This window comes from Arvicanthis niloticus, chromosome 3 (genome assembly GCF_011762505.2).
Source record: "Arvicanthis niloticus isolate mArvNil1 chromosome 3, mArvNil1.pat.X, whole genome shotgun sequence".
NCBI classification, from domain to species: Eukaryota; Metazoa; Chordata; class Mammalia; order Rodentia; family Muridae; genus Arvicanthis; species Arvicanthis niloticus.
In genome coordinates this window covers 53,416,425-53,441,161 of record NC_047660.1, presented here as the reverse complement: position 1 = coordinate 53,441,161, position 24,737 = coordinate 53,416,425, and the positions used below count along the sequence as shown (strand labels likewise).

The 24,737-nt window shown below is 48.4% G+C and overlaps 1 protein-coding gene and 1 pseudogene across 2 annotated transcripts; one reads left to right on the top strand and one right to left on the bottom strand.

Moving 5' to 3' along the window:
- Nucleotides 1-949: 949 nt before the first annotated feature.
- LOC117705586 (serine/threonine-protein phosphatase 2A 65 kDa regulatory subunit A beta isoform pseudogene) lies at nt 950-8,243 on the bottom strand (annotated as a pseudogene).
- Nucleotides 7,997-21,039, top strand: Clu (clusterin). 2 transcript variants are annotated; one of them, XM_034498703.2, is made up of 9 exons: nt 7,997-8,152; nt 11,073-11,193; nt 12,669-12,817; nt 14,190-14,360; nt 14,929-15,340; nt 16,253-16,357; nt 19,282-19,511; nt 20,335-20,510; nt 20,800-21,039. In XM_034498703.2, exons 2-9 carry the CDS (start codon nt 11,100-11,102, stop codon nt 20,807-20,809), a joined length of 1,347 nt encoding a protein of 448 aa, XP_034354594.1. In that variant the 5' UTR covers nt 7,997-8,152; nt 11,073-11,099; the 3' UTR covers nt 20,810-21,039. The 2 variants fall into 2 exon arrangements, with proteins under 2 accessions (XP_034354594.1, XP_034354595.1); XM_034498704.2 differs by lacking the exon at nt 7,997-8,152 and adding an exon at nt 9,154-9,320.
- The last annotated feature ends 3,698 nt before the right edge of the window (nt 21,040-24,737 follow it).

The window sequence follows — 24,737 nt, the reverse complement described above, 5'->3', positions numbered from 1 at the left end:
ATTCATAATGATAGCAAAATTACAGTTACAAATTAGCAATGAAAATAGTTTTATGGTTGGGGGGGGGTGGGGTCACCACAACATGAAGAACTGTATTAAATGGTCGGAGTATTAGAAAGGTTGAGAACCATTGGCTTAGATAGACAAAGTTGGATTAAGAGAATAATTGAAAAAAATATACAGGTTTACCATGGGATGCTACGCAGCCTCCCAGAAGTATGGGCTAGGTCTTCCTATGTATTGACTCAGAGAGATGTCTATGACAGGACATTAGGTGGAAGAAAACAAGTTGCATATGATTTAATAGATATATAATTATTTTTATCTTATGTGTATGAGTGTTTGTCTGCACTTATGTACATGGGCCACATGTGTGCAGTGCCCGAGGAGAACTGGAGTTACAGGCTGTGAGCCTTGCTGAGTACTAGAAACTAAACTCAGTTTCTTTGCAAGAGCAGTAAGTGCTTGCTCTTAACTGCCAAGCAATCTTGTCAGTACCTTTAATATTAATTTTTACTTTTTTTATTTCTACACCTTTATTTCTCTGTGTAAAGAGTATTGTGTACATGCACGCGCATGTACACACACACACACACACACACACAGTTGGGGTTAGAAAAGGGGCTGGTAAGTAGATGGGGGAGGGGTCCCCATTACAGCAGCAGGAGCCAACGACCTAGGATGCTCTCATCCCCCACCAGTATGAGCAGGAATAAGCAGCCCTTCCTTTCAGGCTGCTGTCCTGCCCACTTGTACTGCCCTAGTCCCTTGGGAGGTAGACAGAGAAGTCTTCCCAGGCTACAAAGAGAAGAAACTGAACCATTCAGGGGGAGGGTCATCCCATGCACAGGGAGTGACAGTGATTGGCTGCTCCACCTCCCTAAGGGAGGTAGCTTTGTGGGGGTTGGGAGGTGGGTACCAGAGGCCCCCAATGCTTCTCTTTCCAGCATCAGGCAAGAGACAGAAGAGTCAGAGCCTCCTGGGAGAAGTACGTGACATCCACATCCTGGTCCTGGGTCAGCTCTTCAGGATGAGTCTGACTTCACTCTGCAGGGTGCTGTTGTCCAGAATGGGTCCTATCTTCTATAGCAACAAAGCAGACATTGGTGACTGCGCCCCCAGCCATGCAGAGCACTGTGGGCAACATGTGTTTGGTGGTGATACCCTGCCAAACAGACCTCAGACAGCACATCGATGCAGAAGAGTGGAGTCACGTGATGCAGATAGTTAGGGTCTCGAAATATGGCTAAGACCTTGGGGACAATAGTGGCATGGGCCCACTCCTTCCTGAACTTCTCTACTAGCTTCTTGAGGTTGGTGGCGGCAGACTCATGAATAGCATAGGCATGATCCACTAGCCACGCCATACACAAAGAGTTGAGTTTCTCATTAATAAATCTCACACCGAGCTGTCCAGCCAGCAGAGGAATGTACTCAATGACGGCCAGCCACACTCGCCTCTTGGCATCCTCAGCTAGTTCCACAACGGCAGGAAGCAAGGACTGAGAGAGCTGCTGGATGCCAATCATCTCGTTCACACAGTTCAAATTGGAGATGATGTTCGTGCGCACCTCAGGACACTCGTCCTTCAGCTGAGCCAAGAAAAGGGGCAAGAGGCTTTTGATGGTGTTGTCTTTGTTCAGAATGGGAGAGAGGACCATGATGACTGAAGCCAGGGCTGACTTGACATGTTGGGTGGCATCGGACACGAGCTCCTTCTTGCAGGGGCAAGATCTGGGTAATGATCACATTCTCCTGGCAGTCGGCTGAGAGATTTTCACAGAACTCTTTGACCTTATGGGAGGCTTCGGCCCTCACCTCAACCTCACAGTCCTTCATCAGGTTCTGGAAGGCAGGCACCAGATCTTTCTTGGTGATCTCGGGCCCCACTGCTTCCTGGAGCTCTGTGAACTTATCAGCTTCCACGTAGTGAACATACTGTGACTTGTTCTCAGCAGCCTGTGGCAAGGTGGGCATCACTAAGCCTTCAGGTCTCCTGGGGCAGAAGCTGAGCGATGTTCACGCATGCGCACTGCCGGAAGCTGCACAGATGCCTGTTTATCAGAGGCCAGGTTAGAGAACCAGGGGTAGCTCTCACTCTCGACATTGTCCGGCTCCAGCACCCTAGCAAACTCCCTCAGCTGAGGCAGCGTGGGGTTGTCGTCTTAGCATAGGTTCCGGAAGGACTGTGGAAGTTCTGCCTTCTCAGCACTGGATACTCAGGGTTAGCTAAGCGAGAAGAGACCACAGGCCGAGGTGCGGGAGGTGAACAAGTCCCACCCGCCAGCCGCTTCACCAGAGGCACAAAGTGAGCCTTTAAATCGGAAGGTGAGTGCTCATGGGAGGTGGCCCACAAGGAGTCTACCACTTTGTCTCTTCCACTGTGGCCAGTGACTCAAGGGGTGGCAGCAGACAGTGCACATACCCGGGCCCTCCCACCAAAGTGGTGGAGGCTCCCAGCTGTTCAGCCAAGGCAAAGAGGACCTCGTCTTCATCATAGATGGTATCTTTAAGGAAAGGCAGGAGCTTATTTCCTTCTGGCCCATTCAACGACAAGGGGCAAGGCAATGGTAGAGAGATTCTTGCTAGTATTGAGACAAAGCTGAGCATCCTCATTGCGGAGTTCATCCATGAGCGCCACAACGGGGTAGAGCGAATCATCGCCATTGGCAGCTGCCACCTTGGCTCCTTGGCATTTTTTTTTTTAAAGAAGAGAAAATAGACAGCAATCTATTTTTTTTAAACTTATATGTTTGTTTGTAAGCACACATGAAGTATGAAACCCAGAAAGAAGCTGACAGTAAGACAGAGAGGTATTTATCTTTTCCCTTAAATCTTTGAGGGAATGTGGAGCCAGCAATGTCTGCATGTTTGTGTCCCTAAGCCTGCCCCACAGGTCAGCTTACATCAGCGTGAGGGACACAGTATTGTATAACATCATACAAAAGTGAGCAGAGACAGGGCCCATGAAATCACAAATAGAAAGTGTTTGTTACTGTTTCACCTGGTCACCCATCTAGGTGTTCTGTGTTTAGTCTAAAAGCCACACAGAAAGACAAAATGGAACATGTTTGGGGTAGGGATGAAGATAGTTTTTGGCATCTTACATGAGAAGGAGGTTGAAGGAAACATGGGTAAGATCAGATACCATTCGGGTTTTCAGCTGTTTGAAGAGTTGGCTTGTAGAAGAAAGGACACTATATCACAACTATATTGCATATTGTCTTAGGAATAAGACACAGGAGTTCGTTGTATGGAGAAAACCTGCAGGGGCTTCAGCCAGAGCGAGCAAATACCTGCTAGAGGTCTTCTGAGTGCCCTTCCCCCGTGCTCTCTATAAAGAGAGTAACTCCACAAACTAAGATATAGAGAAGATCAAACACAGTAAAGCATAAGCCAGCAATCTACAAGTTGTGTTTCCAAACTGTGGCTGCTTTTACCTGGAAGTGTGTGTGTGTGTGTGTGTGTGTGTGTGTATATATATAAATTACATATGTATTAATATAAGATATATTATGAATATGTGGTGGTTTGAATATGCTTGGACCAGGGAGTGGCACTATTAGGAGGTGTGGCCTTGTTGGAGTAGGTGTGACCTTGTTGGAAGAAATGTATCACTGTGTGGGTGGGCTTTGAGACCCTCTTCCTAGCTGCCTGGAAGACAGTCTTTTCTCCTGGCTACCTTGGATCAAGATGTAGAACTCTCAGCTCCTTCTCCAGCACCAGGTCTGTCTAGATACTGCCATGCTTCCCATCTTCATGATAATGGACTGAACCTCTGAACCTGTAAGCCAGTCCCAATTAAATGCTGTCCTTACATAAGAGTTGCTTTGGTCATGGTATCTTTTCACAGCAACAAAACCTTAAGCAAGACAGTATATATTAACTATATATGTATTCAGATGCTGTGACAGGTTAAACCAATTCTCTCTGATGGGGAGGACTCAGCTATTGGCAGTTTTAATATAGTTTAATTAAAATTTTTAGACAGGGTCTTATATATCTTAGGCTGGACTCAAACTAGTTATATAGCTAAAGATGATCTTGAAATTTGGCTTCTCTTGGCTTTGCCTCCTGAGAGCTGAGTTCTAGGCATGTGCCATCACAACTGGAGTAAGTGGTTCTGGGTATTGTACCAAGATCCTCATGCATGCTAGGCAAGCCTGCCAACTAAGCTGTATCCCTGGTCCTCATTTGTAACGTTTAGAGTTACCAAGTAATTCTTTGGGTTAGCCATTGACTGGTTCCACAGAAAAGCACAGATATGAAGTAATAATTGGAGTCTGAGTGACTGTAGAAGTCTTGATTTGAGGCAGATCTGTGGGTCATTTTTTTTCAAAGCTCATTAGCTTAACATTTGGAGATAAAGGCTGCGATTGGGAAGTTTCAAAGTGAAATCCAGAAAGTGTAGCTTGTCCATAGCACAAAGAAAGCTGGTTTAAGGAACATCATCTTTCTCCAGGCATGTGATAAGCAATTAAGGCTTGATTAGCCACGGCCCTTTCTCCTGGGAAATCCCAGATGAGACAATGAGAAGGACCAACCGATGAAGTGTTTCTGGACCTCACAGATGCCCAAGAAAAGATGCTAAGGAACCTTTCTCAACCCTTGGCAGATTCAATTATTTATAGTTTTATTATCCATGATTTCATCATGTGATTGACTTAATGTGCCCTTAAATAATTACTGCCTAAAACTGGTTCTTAGTGTGGGTCACAAGAGTCTGTTTGTGTCCATTTCTACGTTGTTATGTTGGTAACTGAAGCTGCCTGGCTGCAAGCTGATCTCACTGAGCCGGCTAATGGCATGGTTGTGGTGTGTAAAGGAAAGGTACCAGATAGACACTCAGAAGCAATGACATTTGGGCAGTCAGAGATGCTGAGCAAAGCTTAAAGGGAAAAAATAGATCCCCACAAAGCTTTTACTTACCCCAGCACTCTTCCCCACAATCACAGAACAAAGAAGCCCAGCAGAAGCCCTCAGTTACAACTGCACATGTCCTGTGACTCAGCACCTAGCTCAAGGCTAATGTGGAGTGTTTAGGATAAGGAAGTGGGTGGTTCTATTCTGCTCTGCATTGTCAGGTCACTCCTGGTATTGGCAAACTCAGAGCTGGGTTTGGGAGTTTCGAGAGTGGCAAGGCCGGAAGCTCAAAGCCTGGAAGAGTCTGCAGATGGAGACAAGCAAGAAACTTCTGGTTCCAGGCCTCCAAGGGAAGCATACTGAGTTGGCTTCAACCATAAGATGGACTTTGGGATTTCTTTGGGTGGTTCTGAGGACAGAATTGGGCTCGTGGCCAGCCCTTATGGGAGCCAGGGAACTCCAGCAAAGATGATTTTCCTAAAGAACTAATTGCTTGCAAGGGAGGTAGCCAGTTCTCAGGTTGGGAGTATCCAAATAGAAGCATCCTGGGGGGGGGGGGTGCTGAGATACAATAGGAAGAGGGTCTTGGGTGAAGGTTGAAGAAGTTGTCTTCGGCAGTTTTCCTAGAATACTGGGAACCCAGGGCTGGGGAGATGAGGTGGTTGGTGAGGCAGAAGCATGAGGATCTGAGTTGGATCCCTGGTACTCGTGTAAAATGTGGCCCATACTTTATTTTTTAAAGATTTATTTCTATGAGTACACTGTAGCTGTCTTCAGACACACCAGAAGAGGGCATCAGATCTCATTACAGATGGTTGTGAGCCACCACATAGTTGCTGGGAATTGAACTCAGGATCTCTGGAAGAGCAGTCAGTGCTCTTAATCACTGAGCCATCCCTTCAGCCCCATGGCCCATACTTATAACCCCAGTGCTGGGAAGGTAGAGCCAGGATACTACAGATTGTTGGGCAGCTAGCCACGCCAATGAGAGAGTCTGCCTAAGGTAGAAATAGTTGGTGGCACCTTTGGAGTGACACCTGAGGTTGTCCTGTGATCTCACACATGCACACAAATGCATTTGCACACACACACACCAGGATACACAGATGAATCAAGAGGTGCATTCAAGATTTGTGTTAATTTTCTCAAAGCCGAATCCCCAAACCTCGTGTGCTTGGGAACAGGAGAAAAGTAGACACTTGTAATCGTGGCAGGGGTTTCCTTATCTCCCTCTTCCCAGCTCCCCTACTTCTGCTGACTAAGGCACATCTTCCTCCCTGATTTCCAAAGGACACCTTTTATAGACATTGCTATTGTACCCAGTGCGCACGCAACGCAACGGGGAGGGAGCTGCTGATCAAAAATGTTACAAGGACATCAGTGTCCATGGAAAATGTAGCTGTTACTGATAATTCTTTCTTTTTATAAAGAAAACAAAGAGAAGTTTCTGGGGGTGGGGGGAGAAACATTCCTCCAAGTTTCTGTTGACTCTGTTTTTCTGGTTAGTTATCTTCCCAAACTTGGCATTGAACCAGATTAGGCTAAAGAACGCCTTAGAGGACTCATTTCAGATTCATCTTCCCCAGACGGAAGAAAGTAAGGCCGGAGGGCAAAGTGGTTTGTCTAAAGGCGCTGGGTGCCTCAGGGCACAGCTGGAACTGTAGCCAGCCTTAGCCCACTTCTGAGTAAGCCTGAACATTTCCTGTAAGCTGCTATTGGGAAAGAACCAAATCACCAGAGCCTCTGGGCCTTGGGCAAGTGGAAATCTGGTCTCCTGGCTGCTCCTTTATAGACATGAAGGGGAAACTCAGTCCTCGACCACAGCAGTTTCTCCTTCAAGCCAGTTTTCTTTTACACAGTTTTCAAGGCCTGCCACCCAAACTGCATTGCCCACATTGGCTCCTCCCCAGCTTGAGAGGAATGCCAGGCTCTTGCCCTATCTCTTGATGCACAAATGTTCCAGGGTCCAGAGTGGGAAGGTTGGCCTCTCCCCCAAGAAGTAGCATGGTGGAGGCTTCTAGGTTGTTCCTCCTTTCCAGAGATGCCTGTAACAAATGTTCCTGCTCTCAGAAACAACAACAATAACAACAACAACAACAAAAACCAGCTAGGGAACCTCTCAGCACCTCTGGACACAGACCCAGCTATTTAATCAGCAGGGCTCCATGGAGAACTTCCACCATAGGCTTCTTGTCCAGAAACCAATGTGAGTGCCAAGCCTGCGACAAAATAGTTTTTGTTTAAAACTTTGTATTAGTATAAATTAATTATACATGAGTTTAATAATAGCATAGCCATATATATAATTTTGATTAATTCACCACCCGTCATTTCTCTTTCTTGTCCTCTTTTCCCTCCCATAATCTCTTCTCTTCTCCTCTCATGAATTTCATCAGGGTTGCTCACAGGAGCATGGAGTGAAGGGTTATTTACAGGATATTTACAGGAACATGGACACCTTACCAGTGGCTATACCACTGAAGAAGGTGGGGTAGTGCACTTGGAAATAGATGTGAGGTTGCTAGGTCCAGAGCCAGTGAAGCCCACCCTGCTTGACTGGGTCCCAAGTTCGTGGGAACTATGCTTGCTTAGGCGTCAGGCATCTCAGAGACAGGGAAGACCGTCTGGGTTACTGATGTATGATTATCTCATTCTTAAGCCATTTCTGTTTCTCCCATCTGTCTGCCAAGGGACTAGTTGTCCAGTGTAGCATTTAGGGAACCAAGTACTTCATGTATACTCTTCCCTAGCACAATGCCTGTGCCATCTTCAGTGTTTCTGTTACTCTCCTATTAAAATGGGAGCAAAGAAAAAGAGTGCAGTAGTCAGTCAGTTAATGTGGAAGATGAACGTGCAGTAGGGTGGGCATCGGGTGGTGGAATCCTGAGCCTGTTTTGGGTTGGGAGCCGGCCAGAGTAGTGTATGCATTCCTCTTCTCCTAAGGCTTTTCTAGTAGGGCCGGGCTGTGAGACCTTCCGTAGCTCAGTAGCTCGCAGGGAATAGAGCAGCCATCAATCTACTAGGGGCCTTCCGGCAACCAGCGCGGTCATTTGTGATGCCCATGCGCCCCCTGGTGCCCCCTTCTGGGTGCTGCACCTTTTACCCCCCACCTCTAGGCTTCCAGAAAGCTCCTGGTGCATTCCCCAGCATTCTCTGGGCGTGAGTCACGCAGGTTTACAGCCAGCCCCAAAGGGGGTGTACTTGAGCAGAGCTCTATAAATAGGGCGCTTCCCCGGTGTTCACCACCCGCGTCACCAGGAGGAGCGCACTGGAGCCAAGCCGCAGGCCGGTGAGACAGCAGCACCTTTCCTACCCCAGCGCCGAAGCCACACCGGCAGGGATGGGAGGGCAAGAGAAGCTGCCAGGTGGAGAGCTGGCATAGCCGTAGGGAAGTGGGAGGTGGCTAGAGCCCCATCACTAGGTAGCCGAGCACGGGGTCGGGGGTACACTCTGGCTCAGACTCGGTAGTCCCCGTGTTCTTTAGCCCGGATCACAATTTTAAAGCTGTTTAATAGGCCACAGGCAAAGATCTTCCTTTTGCAAAAATGGGGAAACTGAGGCTTGAAGCCTGCAGTGAGATGCGGCAGGCGCGGGGGCGCTAGTGGCTGAGTGTGGCGAGTAGATGCGGATCTCTGTAGTGGCTGTTGTCTTACGGGCGTGAGTCACTGCTTTTGGACCTCCCTTCCAGCTCCTGGGACAGCGCATAATAAATAAGATGTGATTTTAAGGACGTGCTGCAGACATCCAGCCCTGCTTTACTGAGCTGAATGCATGCATTTAGTTCTTTAGAGAAATGCTCCACCAGGCCCGAGACGTCTGATCTCACCGGATCATTTTATAGATGGTAATCTGAGGCCTGGAGACCATTAGAGGTTCAGCCTCCGAACGTTATATGAATGAGAAACTGAAGCCCTTTGGCTTTCCAGAATTTCTGGATTCAGTTTTTAAAAACAAGTGCTGGTGCTGTTTTTAAAGGAAGACGTTAGGAATTCAAGAGTTCTCTAACAGGAAGCTCATGAGAGTACAATTTAGTGCCCGACCTTGTAAGAATAATAAAACAACCTGCAAATGGTAGTCAACAGAATATCGGGCAGCAGCAAATGTGTGACCTATGAAAGGATGGTTTATAAAAATGCATTGAAAAAAAAATGGAGAAAATCCGCCACAATGGAAGAGACTGTGTTTTCCTAGTAGATAAGGACGTCGTTGGCCCTGGTGGGGCTGATGCACCCCAGGGTAGCTGGCAGCCAGGCAGTAGGCCAGCCTCCACATGACGACAGGAAGTGAGTCAGTGTAGAGGGAAGGCAGCAGGCTGAGCGGCACTGTCCTGGGTCCAACAGCACCACAGCACCTGGAAGCTTGGGAGACAAGCAGATTCTGACCCGGAGTCGGTATTACCAGCAGACCTCCGGAGAGTCTGTTCTTAGATTTATGGAATAGACGATCGCTTCTTTAAGGTCTGTATCAGGTCCATTTTATAGATAAAGTAACCGAGGCCGGGAGATTTATGACGTCTGTTGTCAAGGAAAGAATATTAAAATGAGGTTTTGGAGAGCTGTGTTCTTCCCCTGGGATGGCCACTGGCTTGCAGTGTGTCTTGGGAAGCCCAACAGGTGTCTAGGCATTGACATTCTCATAGAAGTGTGGAGGCTGGGTGAAGAGCGACCCTTCCTTTCTTATTTGGGAACTTGGCCGCTCTCCAGGCACCAGGCTCCCTGCAGCTCATCTGGATGCTGCTTCACCTCCTATTCATGGTCTTCCTTGGCTGCTCTGCCACCTCTTCTGGGCACAATACTGTCCTCAGATCAGAAGCCATTTCCAAGGCTGTTAAATGGCTTTTCCAAAAATGGTCACACTTGAGGCTACTCCTACTTATAGATATTGCTGTGGCTTTGTCTCTGATGTGGCAAAGAGTCTGTCCCTGCCTGGGGCACTTCAGGCCTCAGTGAGCACCTGGGAGGTCTATGAGATCAGGGCTTTCCTCGTGGATCATGAACCAGGCTGGCCCAGCCAGCCACCCACCCATCCCTGGGAAAGTGCCCGTCTCTTCTCCCACACCACTCCTCTGCTCCGTGTGCATAATTACGCCTCAGCAGAGGCCTTGCCTATTAATGATCTGCCTAGTGTGCTGATGGGCCTGCTTGGCTGAGAGCAGGTTTTAAGAGTGAGCCATTCCAGGAAGAGAGATCACTCCCGTGGCTATAGGAAGTTGGTGAGCCCAGATAAGCCATTCTGGGCAGGATTGGAGATGCAAGGTGTGTGTGTGTGTGTGTGTGTGTGTGTGTGTGTGTGTGTGTGTGTGTGTGTGTGTGTTTTATGCAACCAATCCAGCTTCGGGGAAAGGATCCATTGTGTAATACTGGGGCTTCGGCCTGTGTCCCCTGGCTCAGGGCAGGCAGCCCAGTGGTGGCAGGGGCACCTTGGCAGAGTGTGCTAGTTCAGGCTTAGAGGGAACAGGCATGTGAAAGGGATTTGCTGGAGCCAATGGGCTTGTCCTTCTGAAGGGGCTTTCCTGGGGGCTCACTGCTAATCTCAGGCTTTGTCCTTCCCTTTTCTAGTTCTGCCTTCTCTGCGATCCTAAATTCCTTCCCTTGCCATTTTGCTTTTACCTCATCCCCTTCCCAATCCATACTGAGCCTGGCACAAGCCTCGCCCAGAGATGGTGAGATGGATTGGATTTCCTGTGCTGATGGAAGGGTTGCATATTACCACAGACTCCTGAAAAGCACACTAAGATAGCCTTGGGAGGCTGAGGCCAGGGCTGTGCTGTGAGTGGGGGTGCAGTCCCATGGAAGGGGATAGGCTAGGGATGCTTGCATGGTTCCGGAGAGACATCTTTAGTATTTGACATGTTAAATAGGGTTTGGAGACAAAGAAGTCTGGACACAGGAAACTCATCTGCCCTGCCTTGGGCACTTACGGGGAGAAAGGGACTCAGCTAAGAGCTTGGTCCCTACAACTCCAGATAGCCTGCTTCCCTATGCAGCTGAACCACGGTTCTTCCCAGGGCCTCACTGCGTCCAATGTCTTTTGAAGGCATTGATTTAATCTTGTTTTTGTTCCTACGTTCTTGTTCTTCATAAGTAAACTTCAGTGATGCCAGATGAGGGCCACTCCCACCCTACTTCCCCTCTCAGGGATCTGTAGCAGGATGCAGAAAACCTGTAAGCTGCCCAGCGGTTACCATGACGTTCTGCTGTTCTTTCCAGGACTCCAGACTCTGAGGAGGCCACGCCATGAAGATTCTCCTGCTGTGCGTGGGACTGCTGCTGACCTGGGACAATGGCATGGTCCTGGGAGAGCAGGAGGTCTCTGACAATGAGCTCCAAGGTAAGTAGGCTAAGCTGCTGTCCCTCTGGTGGATGTTGTAGGGCCTGGGCAGGGGCACCCCAAGTGCTGAGGGCTGTCTTCATTCTGCACCCTGGGTCTGTCCAAGGCCTCTGTTTTCTCAGGGTCTCTAAGCTCTGGTTTCCACCTTGGTGTTTTTGTGGTCAGGTGCCTTCTAGGCACTGGCCTCTGTCTCAAGCCCCTCTGTTGACTGCCTGTCATTCATTGTTCCTCCTGGTCCCCTCACCTGGCTCTCTTACCCTTTTCTCAAAGCTATGCCTGGACCCTTAGAAACTTTGTCAGTCTCCCCTTTGTGTGACATCCAGAGTTCTTACCACTGAATCTCCAAACCGATCCCCCTGGAAACCCTGGCTCCACCAGTTTCCTTCTCTGGAAAAGGGCAGTGCAATTCAACATGAAGTAGTCATCTGAGGGCGCCCTCTCCCTTTCTCCCCATCTTCCAAGGCTTTTCTCGAAACCTGCCTTTCCTCCCTCCTCTCCTAACCTCTTGCTCATAGCTGACCAGTTCCGTGAGGGTCTTCATTAAAAACATGTGATCTGATTCTCTGATATAGATACCACGGTGAAATGATTCCCTTTGTTAAGCTATTAGCTGCCCATCACCTCAACTTATTGTTGGGTTCACTTAAAATATATTCTCTCAGCACACTTCAAGGGTAAAACACATTATCAACCACAAGCTCTGCTTGGACCATTGATCTTCAGGCTTACTCATGCTGGTACGTCATTGAAACGCTTGCCCTTAGCTCAACCCCCCCGCCCCTCCCCCCCAACTTCTCTTTGGATGTGTTTGGCAGTGACATCAGGTAGAACACAGCAGAGGTGTGAGAAATGACACTTAACACAGGATAAGTAAATGGTACCACCGTGACATGATGTGTCATTGCCTTTATCACCCCCGGGCTGTGTCTTAGTTATGGTCTCCATGGTGAACGCAGTTTTTCATTTATCTTCCTGTCTCCATTGTGTCTGGTGCCATTTCATTCATCTTCCGGTCACCGGCACCTGACACAGTGCATTGTAGCAAAGAAGTGCCAAGCCTGAGTTAATCTGAGCTTCACAAAGATTGTATCCAAAGGGTACTTTTATTATATTTCGATGCTCAGGAAGTTAACTATCAATTTTTTTTCTGTTTTCCTTGAAATACCATCTGTGGCTATTGACTCTCCAGGGTGGCATGGTGGGGTCAGTCATAGTATGGCTGCTTCTGTGTGTGCCACTCCTGTGTTTCTGAGCTGTGATGTGGAGTCTACCACGAGCCCTTTGATGAGACATAGAGGCAGGACTGAGGCCATAAGGACTGCCACAGGCTTGGCGTGGTAGTGATGGCATCTCAGCTTGGCAGCCCCCAACATCACCATCAGAGCATGGATTTCTCACCGTCCCCTGGCTCCCAGGCTATTTCTTCAGCCGTTTTCCCCCTCTCAACTCACTCTGCCTTCCTCTCTCTCTCACAGAACTGTCCACTCAAGGGAGTAGGTATATCAATAAGGAGATTCAGAATGCCGTCCAGGGAGTGAAGCACATAAAGACCCTCATAGAAAAAACCAACGCGGAGCGCAAGTCGCTACTCAACAGTTTAGAGGAAGCCAAGAAGAAGAAAGAGGTAGGGCCAAGCCTTGACTGAGACCTGGCTCTCCCTGCTGGAGGGGAGGAGGGGACACGGTGAGCAGGTGCCTTGCTGGGTTGCCATGGCGTCCTAGTGCAGTCCCTGCAGGGCTTCACTAATGCTGGGCTGGTAATGAGGAGCCAGGGCAAGCATATTCGCTTGTGGGAGCCTCAGGCTGAGGTCTTGGATCTGGTTTCCTTGCAACTCTGGCCCAGGGCTTGAAGCCCAGATTCATTTCAATAGGTTTTTCTAACCCTTGCTGTGGGTAGGGCATGGTGCAGGACTGAGGATGGGGGTCATGGTGGCACCCAGCCACTTCCCACTCTTCTCTTCTATATTCAAAATGGCTTTTCACATGAACGTGTTTACTGTGATATTTTTAAATCAATGTAAAATTCTCGTAATCTATCCTTAGACATCCATTCATCCCCGCTCAGCTACGGGACAGGGAGCAGTTTTCAAAGCCCTTAGTAGAAGCTGAGGTTGTGGATAGTGCCAGGCCCTCTAGAGACTGTGCTTCATCCTACATGTGTGTCTCTACCTACGATAATGCTTAGTTTATAAGTTATAGACAGTAAGGTATGAGCAGCCACAATAAAATAGAACAATTATAATGTTACACCATAGAGAGGGTTACGCAGATGTGATTTCTCCCACCCCAAATATCTCAATTCCTCAGCCTCCACAATACTATTTTTAGACTGTGGTTGATCATGGGTAGCTAAGAACTGATAACGGGGGACTGCCCTGTTACCATTTGTTTAACTTGTCTTCTACATTTGATTATCTGTGTTGACTCTGGTACCCTCACCACATGCGCATGCACACACACACACACACACACACACACACACACACACGAACTTATACACAGATCCATCCACTTATTTATCTCCCATATTGATATGTAGATGCAAACATTTGCTGTAAACTAATATCTCTTCAGGTGGAGGATTTAAATTTTTTATTTTGGCAATCCCCGGAGCCAATGACTGGGTCAGGGGCATGGTAATGAGTTTGGTGGTTGATTTGACTTCTGATTGGATAGCTTTGATTTGCATGTCAGGGGCCACAGTTCTAACAGAAAGATAAGACTGGCCCCTTGGGGGAGATGAGAAGAGACAGTGAGGTGGTGTAAGGGAGAGGTGGGGCTCGAGGAAGAGACGGTCAGAACAGCTGATCAAAGTGGACAGGGAAAACTTAGGGAATAGCAGGACCTTGAGGGATGAGAGGCTCCTGAGGGCGTGGTGGGGACCGCACAACAGAAGGGCTAAAGTGAAGCTGTGGGCAGCAGGGGCACCATGTATGCAGATCGGGGAGACCAGCTGAGTCTCTGTGTGGTTCACCTGGCCTTGTCATCTCCCTAAAGGATGCTCTAGAAGACACCAGGGATTCTGAAATGAAGCTGAAGGCATTCCCGGAAGTGTGCAATGAGACCATGATGGCCCTCTGGGAAGAGTGCAAACCCTGCCTGAAGCAGACCTGCATGAAGTTCTATGCACGTGTCTGCAGGAGTGGCTCGGGGCTGGTTGGCCGCCAGGTGAGGAGACATATCCATGGCCTGGGTTCTGGGTGGGGATGTGGAGAATCCACGAAATAGGCACCATTCCATATTCTGGGTACAGTTGATTAGCGTTGCTTGACTGTATGCCTTTCTAGTGACATGGTTGATTGGTGATGTCTGACATGAGTACAGATGTAACTGATCACCACAGGTATGCGTGGCAGGTACCATCTCTCACAAGACCTTTAACCGGCTGGGTAAAATGGCCGTATGGTATGGTAGAATCCCGTGCTCATATAGGAAAAGGGAATTCAGAATATTTAGTATATGTGTGTTAATTCTATCCCTACCTGTGAGCTTTACTCGGTTGGGACTCAGTAAAATTCACTGTTTCCTGAAGGCTGAGCAGCTAAGTGGGAGTGACTGTCTTCCATGGCCAAAGATGAGACTCTTGAGCCTCCGAGTTTTGAAGTGAGAGGTGGCTGGAGGGGCTGACAGGGTATCCAGGAGGCAGAAGAATGGGAACTTGGGTCAGCTGCTGTGTGGTTACAGGGGTATACAGGCTGGAGTGCACAATGCCTTACTGTACTTCTCTGGGTCGCAGCTCGAGGAGTTTCTGAACCAGAGCTCACCCTTCTACTTCTGGATGAATGGCGACCGCATCGACTCCCTGCTGGAGAGTGACCGGCAGCAGAGCCAAGCCCTAGATGCCATGCAGGACAGCTTCGCTCGGGCATCTGGCATCATAGATACGCTTTTCCAGGACCGCTTCTTCAGCCACGAGCCCCAGGACACCCACTATTTCTCCCCCATCGGCTTCCCACACAAGAGGCCTCATTTCTTATATCCCAAGTCCCGCCTGGTCCGCAGCCTCATTCCTTTCTCCCACTACGGGCCTCTGAGCTTCCACAACATGTTCCAGCCTTTCTTTGAGATGATACACCAGGCTCAACAGGCCATGGATGTCCAGCTTCATAGCCCAGCCTTCCAGTTCCCGAACGTGGATTTCTTAAGAGGTCAGAAAGCAATTGTTGTCTTTCCAAGAAGGAATGGGACTCTCTGAGATGTTTAGGCTCTTCTAGGACTTGACATGTGCTGGTTTGAAGTTCCTAGCGCCCTTAAGGCTGATATTTTCTCCATTTGCAGGGTAAAGGAGCTAAGACAGGGGAAAAGGAATGCAGATGGCAAACCAGGCTGGTTCAATTAACACTTGTAGAGTTTGGAGCCTGTGTTCTTTACAACTAACTCAGGGTGTGATCCAGCTGGGCCTCCTATAGGACCCCAGCTTTTCTTTCTTGGGAACTTTTGAGGGTGTGGTGTGGGAGGCCTGCCCTTCCAGGCAACGAGTCTGTATCATCTTAAAGAAGACGTTCATAGCTGTGACCTTAGCATGTAATGTCTGTAAGGATCAAATGTAATGTGGACACAAGAAACCAGTGTCTGAGGAGTGATATTCTTCATTAGTGCTTTGTGTCTTAATGCCATGTCCTACATGGTATGGTTTGCATTAGAAACATAAGAAGGCCTGGCACCCAGTACAGCTCTGTACTCTCGTAGCTCTGTTATCTAAGGATGGTTTATGTTGTCAGGAAATACTCATGTTTTCTGGGGCTTGATGGCCAGTTAGGGAGTACCACCAGCCAAGGAGAATGAAGAACAGCCATGATGCCAGAAGGTACACGGCTGAGGGGATGTGGCAGGAGAGATCTCCTCAGATGAGATTGCAGGAAGGCAGGCAGTACCTGCTGAGAGCCGTGGGAATATCCTTAGGGAGCCATAGGGAAATCCCATGTCTGCACTCAAACAGCTAAGCTGCATCTTGCCCTGACCATGGCGCTGAGCAGAGGTGTAGAAGACTGTCGGGTGGGCATCCTTCCAATATGCCACGTGCCTCATCCTGCCCCCCCCTTTCCCCCTCATGTGTGCAGAAGGTGAAGATGACCGCACAGTATGCAAGGAGATCCGCCACAACTCCACAGGCTGCCTGAAGATGAAGGGCCAGTGTGAGAAGTGCCAAGAGATCTTGTCTGTGGGTGAGTCCCGGAATCAGTCTATAATCTGGCACTGTGGTCATCTGACTGTGGGTCAGCAGTGACTCACTGGGACCATCCTTCTTCAGAGACTAGCTCTCTGTCTGTGAGCTGTAGTTCCTGAGAGACTCCTCCCCCTGGTGCACAGCCTACTAGTCTCATATCTAGAGCTTCATTATTTGGGAGCTGGGGTAGAACCCAGTGCCTCATGCATGCTAGGTGGGTGCTCTACCATTGAGCCACACCAGTTTTACTTAGAGTCAAGCTCAGATGCAGATTGTTCTCAAGTAGATGAGGTGTATCTAAAGCGCCCACCACTACCCTGGTGGCTCATGGCAAACCTGCAGCCCATGGTGGGTATCTCTGTGGAATTTGACTGTAGCCATCAGCAATCCACAGCTCATTCCCCTGGCTACTTTGTTCCACAGTGCCAAGTACTGTAGACCCTGATTTTTAACTTCAGATTATGAAATCTTTGACAACACACATTTTGTTTAACAAGTGCTCGCCACATGCTGGGCACTGTTGCAAACACGTCACAGGTGCTTGCTTGCTGAACGATCTTGTGAACTGAGTACAGCCCTCTTTCCATCTTGCAGAATGGCTAAGTGACTTATCTAAGATTACATGACAGGAGGCATCTCACTTAGGCTGTGCTCATGACCAGCATGCTGGGATTTCTCCCTGGGGACTGTGAGCTATGTCCTTGTGATGGTGGTCCTTGGTATTCTGGCCACATTCTTTTTTGATTAATTAGTCCCTCAGAAAAGGAACTATTTTCCTTCATCAGTTCCCCAGGCCGTCTGGGTATGGTGGTACATCCTTATAATCCCAACATTTGGGAGGCTGAGGTAGGAGGGTGGTGAATCCGAGGCCAGTCTTGGCTACATCGTGAGGTTCTGTCTCAATGGAATCAAAGCAAAATACAGCAAAACCAAAACTGTTCCCCACAGATTTGTCAGGTCTGGCTAGCAATGTGAAATGGCCCTGCTTTCAGCCTGGTCTTTATACAGTGGCTCACAGTACACAGCACTCCCTGCTCGGATCACAAGGAGTTAATTGTACTCTTTGCTGTTCTTTAGTCATACGTGTAGTTGGCCGGGACAGACCTTCAGAGTCTGGTTAAATATTCCCAGCCTCACTCCTGCAATGTTAGGAGCCCAGGGGAAAAAAAAAAACACTAGTGTTTTCAAAAGTTATGATGTGAAATTAGAAACAAATATGTGCCCACACCTGTAGGTTTTCCCCCAGGAAACTGTCAGTGTAGTTGAATGACGAATGCCTGAGCACAGAGAAGCCAGTCACCTTATAGACTGGATCTCTTACATCAGACATAGACTTAGCGATCCTCTCAACAGTCACTGTTTCTGTCACCCATTAGCTCTTATTCACGATGCTTACAATGATATGAATAGGCTCCACAGGGACTTCTCCCCTGGGACATCTTGACCCAGCCTTGTGGGGAGGAGGCTCCACAGGGACTTCTCGACTGGGACATCTCGATTCAACCCTGTGGGCAGATACAGACATGGTTGAGCATTTATCAGCATTTTTGGCTTCTACCTTCCACGTGCCAAGAGCAACCCTCCCTCCATTGTGATAATCAGAAATATCTTCAGAACATCTGGACTGTCCCCTGGTGGGTAGTGTGGTTTCAGGTTGAGAACCACTGCTCTACACTGTCCTACCCTCCAGGACTTTTCCTTGTTTGGGCTAAGGGTAACACTGCTCAGGTTATTCCTTGAAGATCTCCTCTCACCTGTGCGTCGTGTCTCGAATCCTGTGTCTTGCCCCATGCAACATTTTATCTTATGTTAGCAGGAATGATTGCAGCTGCCACATAGGGCCCAGAAGGCATCTCTCTTGTCTTGCTTAGTTTTGATATAGCCTCTCCTAGATGTTTTAAAAATAATAGAGGAGGAGAAGGGTTAAAAACTGGTTTTCAGAAAACATGAACACTTTGTAGGACCCAGAAGCCTGATATCTACAGTGTACTCATGGTCCAGAAGGGAGGATACCAGTTTTCCTATTTTCTGCAGGAGCCTTCCTGTCCAGCTGTGGGTGGACAAGGGTAGGCAAGGGCTGACCCTCAGGCACCAAACACCTGTGTTTTGTAGCCTAGGGACCTGGCTGTCTCTTCTGCAGCTTGTGTTCTGGGAAAACAGTCTTGCCAAATCTCTCAAATATGTTAAAAAAGATAAGCTTAGAGAATATTCTAGAACTATGGTCTCAGGGGAGGAATAGCTCAGGTTGAGGAGTTGAAGATGTGGGTTCAATCCTGATTCCACAGATTTCTTCTCCTGTGGATCTGAGCAAGTTTCTTACTTCTGAAAACCTGTTTCATTACTGGTTAATCAGGAGTGTTGATGCTTAAGTCAAACTAAGCATACCATACCTGGAGAGAAAAGGACACCCGGAGTACCTGATGTGTTTCTGGCACATAGTAGGTCCACCTATGGCACACAGTAGGTGCATCTAAGTAACTAATGCTCCTCTTCTCTGTGGAGTGTCCAGTGCAACAGTAGCTTCCTTCTATTTGGAAATGAGTCCTGGGAGGAGCTAAGGGAGCAAGAGTAACTCCAGGTCGGAAAACATAGAGTAGTTGGTATTGGTGCTCCCCAGAGCATGGTCAGCAGCATTGTGACAGGTCACTGAGATAGGTCATGTCTACCACCCAAAGAGGATTCAGTCATGCTGCTCTGACACGGGTGTCATTGTATCTCAAAGCATAAAGGGCGAAAGCGCCCTGATTTGGAAATTTGGTGGGGGAACTGTTTTGTGAGAACTGTAAGAACTGGTTTGTAGACCTCCATTTAAGACTTCCTCTGCTTCAGATTTTAGCTGCTGGAGCTGGTTCCCAAGGGCATTTTCACCCCCTCAACATCCCTTTCATGCTTCTGCCTTCTGCTTCCTTCTTCTCTGGGCAGACTGTTCAACCAACAATCCTGCCCAGGCTAACCTGCGCCAGGAGCTGAACGACTCGCTCCAGGTGGCTGAGAGGCTGACCCAGCGGTACAACGAGCTGCTTCATTCCCTCCAGTCCAAGATGCTCAACACCTCATCTCTGCTGGAGCAGCTGAATGACCAGTTCAACTGGGTGTCCCAGCTGGCTAACCTCACACAGGGCGAAGACCAGTACTACCTTCGGGTCTCCACAGTGAGTTGTTTCCCAGCCATTTGATGAGGCTAAGGGCCAGGTGTGATCCAGAGGTGATGCGCACCTCTTAGACATGTGGTGGGACAAAGGTACCACACAAGAGCACCTACCATTTACACCAGCAGGGACTAGGAAAACCGTATGCAGGTAGTAGCATTGGAATGCCTTCACCCCTTCAGGTCAGATATCCAGGTCTCATTTCCAAGATGAGGAAAGAGAGAGGTTCTGTGGCTTGCTAAGAACAGGGAACTTTGGGCAATTTCCCTGGGTTAGCCTGTCAGCCTGGCTGTAAAGCTGTTTTCTGCCCAGGGCCACGCTGAGTGCCACATGAATTGGTTCACTGTTAGCCAGTAGGACGGCTTCCTTTAGTGTGTGAAGCCCCGGGCGCCCCTCCTCCCCAGTTCCCTTTTGACCATAGACTGCCTAACATTTGTACAAAGCAAACACTGGGTCCAGGTGTCATGGTAAATTCCTGTAAGCCAGCACTGAAAGAATTGAGGCAGGAAAGTAGAGAACTCGATCCCAGGCTGGACTATATAGTGAAGGTTTCTCTCAAACAAAGTGAAACAAGAAAATAAGACAAGAAAACATTTAAAAATCATTTCAAGTTTCTGGAGTGCCTACTTGGCTAGTCATTTTCAAATAACATTTATCCCTTCAGATCGAGGTAGTTTAGCTCAGAATTCCCTAGACATCTTGAGTAACAACACAACCCAAAGATCCATATTTGGTTGAAGGGGCAAAAAGAAGTACCATATCTTTTGACAAAGACGGGCACACCCCGTAGACATCGTGTAGAGACACCTCTTCTGTCTTCTTCCAGGTGACAACCCATTCTTCTGACTCAGAAGTCCCTTCCCGTGTCACTGAGGTGGTGGTGAAGCTGTTTGACTCTGACCCCATCACCGTGGTGTTACCAGAAGAGGTCTCTAAGGACAACCCTAAGTTTATGGACACGGTGGCAGAGAAAGCACTACAGGAATACCGCAGGAAAAGCCGGTGAGCAGGCAGCCTTTCTGTGACCCCAGGGGCTGATAAACAAGTCTTTCTGAGACCCTGGGGGGCTGGAAAGTCCTCAGGAGTCCAGAAGGAGCAAAATATGCATTCTGGGTGCAGGGCTTATCCCTGAGGCCAGAGCCCACGGGTAAGCTAGGAAAACCCCGGGGATTTTATTTTCTTTGTTCTGGGAAATGTTTTTTCCTTAGTGGTAAGGATGTGGGTATTGGTGGCTGCTTCTTGGGGGATATTGATTCTCCTCTCCACTCTCCTCCTTTTTTTTTTTTTCAAGCGCGGAATGAGGCAGAAGCATTGCTTTCCTATATGTAGGAGTCTCAAGGAGGGAATCTCCCAGCTCCCCGAGGTTGCTGCAGACCCCTAGAGAACTCCACATGTCTCCAGGCGAGTAGGCCTCCACCCCAGCAGCCTCTCCTTCCTCTGGATTCTGTACTTTAATGCCTACACTTGCTGCTCTCGGGAAGAACTGCTTCCCCCACGCAACTAATCCAATAAAACCGCCTTGCGATATGTGTCCCTTGGGTCTGTTTTCATATTTGATTCTCCTGTAGGCTGCACACCTTCGGTTGGTATGCAGAGGAAACAAGGAAATAGCCAGGTCAGCTGCTAAAACACTTGCCGCACAAACACGAGTTTGGTAAAGTCAGGCATGGTGGCACCTTCTTGTAACGTCTGCACTGTCAGAGCACAGGAAAGAGGGTCTCTGGAGCTTGCTGGTATTCGGTGAGCTTCAGGTCCCAATGAGAGACCTTGTCTCAGAACACATGGCTAGAAAGAGACCAAAGAATGACACAAGGTCACACATGTAAAAGAAATCTTGAAATTAACAGCCGAGACTGTATAGGAGTCTTCATACACGGCAGAGTACTCATAATCGTGACAGTTGGGGGGACCTCTGGCTTCGGGAGAGAGGTATGTTCCAATAAGCCACCAAGGCAAATTCCTGAAGCCAGAGACGTTTCCTTCCCATTACAACACTGTCCATGAGTTTTGACAAGGTGGGGCAGTCTTCCGGAGAATGAATGCACTGAAACCGAGGCAAAGAAAGAAAGCATGGGCGTTTTAATGTGTAACTGAAAATTCCCTGTGGAAACTGGTCAGCAGGAAGCCAAATGAAGAGGCAGTTTTCTTTTTATTTGTAAGAACTTGGAAATCTGGAACACCTTCTGGACCATGGCATCTCCCATCACTGTCCCTCTGTACGGTCTTTACCTTGTTATTGCTTGTTTATCTCTCTGCTCATGTGGTTTTTAGTTCATCCACAGCTCAGTCTGAAGTTAGGCTAGCTGCAGTACCAGGTGCTGCCAGCAGATGACGCTGACCAGCCATAGTCTACATCTCTATTGAGCACATCTAGTGTGTTGCCTGTAGGAGTTGAGAGAAACCATTGTGAACGACACTGTAGAAATGACAGGGGCCATTTATTTGCTAGTCCTGAAGCTAGTAAATAGCAGATTCGGGAACTCAAGGAATTCACTGTGGCCTTATAGCTGCCAAGGCTCAGTGTCCGCTCCAGATGCAGTCTTGCCAGATGTTTTCTAGAAGAGCTTGGTCAATTGAGTAGGCACAAGGAAAATGAAGAGACTCAGTGTTAGGACCAGTGAGTACGGAGGCTGTCAGTGAGATAAATGACACACTGTGACAAGCAAGCTCACAAGGTTCAGAATGAACTGTTTGCCTCTGCGCTGTTTCCAGTTACACCTCTGATACCAGTATTCCTGTTGTGTTCCTCACTGGCAATGACATTACCCCACGATGACCTTGCCAAGGCTCAGTAGTGACTCTCTCTGTCCCAAGTGGAAGTAGATGAGGATTCATCTAGGCTTGGAATGGAGTTACTATAGGTTGGGGTACCATGATCTGACCGCCCTCACTTGTACAGGTAGAGATACTCAAGGGAACAAAGACTATGTCATAAGTTAGCACCAGGCGTTCTCTGTGACCCTATCTTTGTCTCTAGTCTCTCTGGTTGTCCTAGGGCACGTCACAGGTTGGGGTGACTGAAGGACCACTTTTCCCAGCTCATGTTCACAAGGTGCTAGGACATCTTTGCCAATGATGTTGTATGTGTTAGACCAGTGACTGATAGGAACTAAAGACAGAAGGAGTTAGTTCTTTGAACCTGAAGGCCTCCAACATAACATGCTACTGCCTTTCTCTGGCTATGTAAAGATGTTTATAAATGTATGTCAAGAACCTGAAAACAACAACACACAATGGGTGGCTCCTCTTTGAAACTTTCTGGAAATGCCTGCCTGGGCTCTTCTTAATTTCTGTAAGGCCATGTTTCATAGAGAAGACATCAAGGCAAAGCTGACGCCATCAGCTTTTGGTGACCTCTGTTTCCCATTGCCTGGTGATGTTATGTCTCTTTGTGGATTCCCATTCCAAGGCACCCTTGGCCCGTGTGGTTAGGCTCTTTAGAATTGTATTTCTGGCTTCCAATCTCCCATTCTTGTGATAGAATCTGTCTCAGGCAAAACCACAGGCAGGGACCTTACAGGGGCTAGAGAACCTCACTTGTAAATCTTAAGCCAGCCATGGTCTGCTCCCTTCTCTGAGACATTCAAGGTCAGTGTTTGGTTTGAGCCATGGCAGTCACACACATTAGGTTTAGAGTTTTCTCCCGTGTACAGCTTGTCCCCCTCCTGGGGACAGCTTGAGGCCCAGTCCAGAGAGCTGCAAGAGGCTACCATGGAATGACTGGATAGGTCCCATCCCCTGAGCTCTGTTCCTTCCTTCTGTTGGTGAGTTTCAGTGGCTTTTGCCAGTCACCTGTACCAGTCTGTCTTTCTGGCGGGTCACATACAACATCTTAGTCAAGGCTCCCAGGTGGCAGTTTATCCATTTTCTAGTTTTTGTTGCTTTCTGTTGCTGTGACAAAAAGACCAATAAAAGCAATGGAAGGGAGAAAGCTTATTCTGGCTGGTGGTTCCAGACACAGCCCTGAGAGCTTCATCTCCCAATAGTTCCACAACATCCCCCAAATATCTCTACCACCTAGAGACCAAATTATCAGGCATGTGACCTGTGGGGACATGCACAATTGGGCCACCAAACAGGTGGTCTGGTCAATTTGTCTAAGTTTGTCTTATCCTGAGCCAGAGACTCCAGGGGACAAGGACCATTTGTCTTTAGCTTCAGGCTTGGCAAGAACCTCAGAGTGAGGAGCAGCACCCCACGGGAGCCTCAGAGCTCACCTGCCCCCCCCTTTCTTGTCTGCATACCTGAGGAGTATAGGGAGCACCAAGCATCTGGAGAGAAGTGTAGTCAGTCACCTCTCACCCAAATTCAGCTTGGAGAGCTGATGCGGTTCTATGATTCTAGTTACCCCCTCCCCCCCCCCCCATCCAAGACAGCACACACTGCACCCCATCAGCCAACTCGATTTTAAATTCTTGCACGCTCTAATGATTTCTGCCCACTTTATTAGAGTCCAGGCTTGGCAGACAGGCGCATACCTCAGTCCCCACGAGTCCCCACAGACAGAGAGGAGGAGGCTAGTGTTTGCCATCGGGAACAGAAGAGCTAGTTCATCGTTACTTCAGGTTCAGCTGATAGGAAGGCTACTGCCAAGATGGAGCCCAGCCAATGGGAACGTGGGACAGAAGTAACAGGAGAAAAATGGGAGGGAGAGAAGGAGGAGGTAGATTAGCAATGTCCTCAGGAGCCCAGTGTAGGGGCTCAGCACACATCACTCAGGGTCAAAAGGGTAAGCGCCATGAGAGTCGTCAGGACGCGTGTAGTTCAGTCGTCACGACACCAGCTCAAAGAAAGAATAAATCACATTCGTCAGAAGCCAAAACTCTTAAGGGCACACAAGCGTTCTGGCAATCAGAATGTGTATTCCCAGAACACTGGGTTGGTCAAGCAATCCAGGAATTGAAGAATTAAGGGACTTGGAGGTTTCAGATCTGTTGTTGGACTAAGTCCCTTCCTGCCTCTATGTCTCCCAACAGCGTGCTCACTCAGTTCGTGGAGGTTGAGAACTGAAATGTAAGCTATCTAAAGTACACACTGTAAAAGGAGCGCCTGTCTCCAGCAGCAGGAGATGCTCTCCCCAGGTAGCTGCTTCCCGTGCAGCCTTCTGCTGCAAAAATACCAGTTTTAGGATGAGGCAGTGTGAAGCAAAGTCTGAGTTCAGTCAGTACAGAAGGAAAGTTTGGGACTTGTTAAGAAGCGAGGGGAGACTGAGACATTTGGGATGTAAAT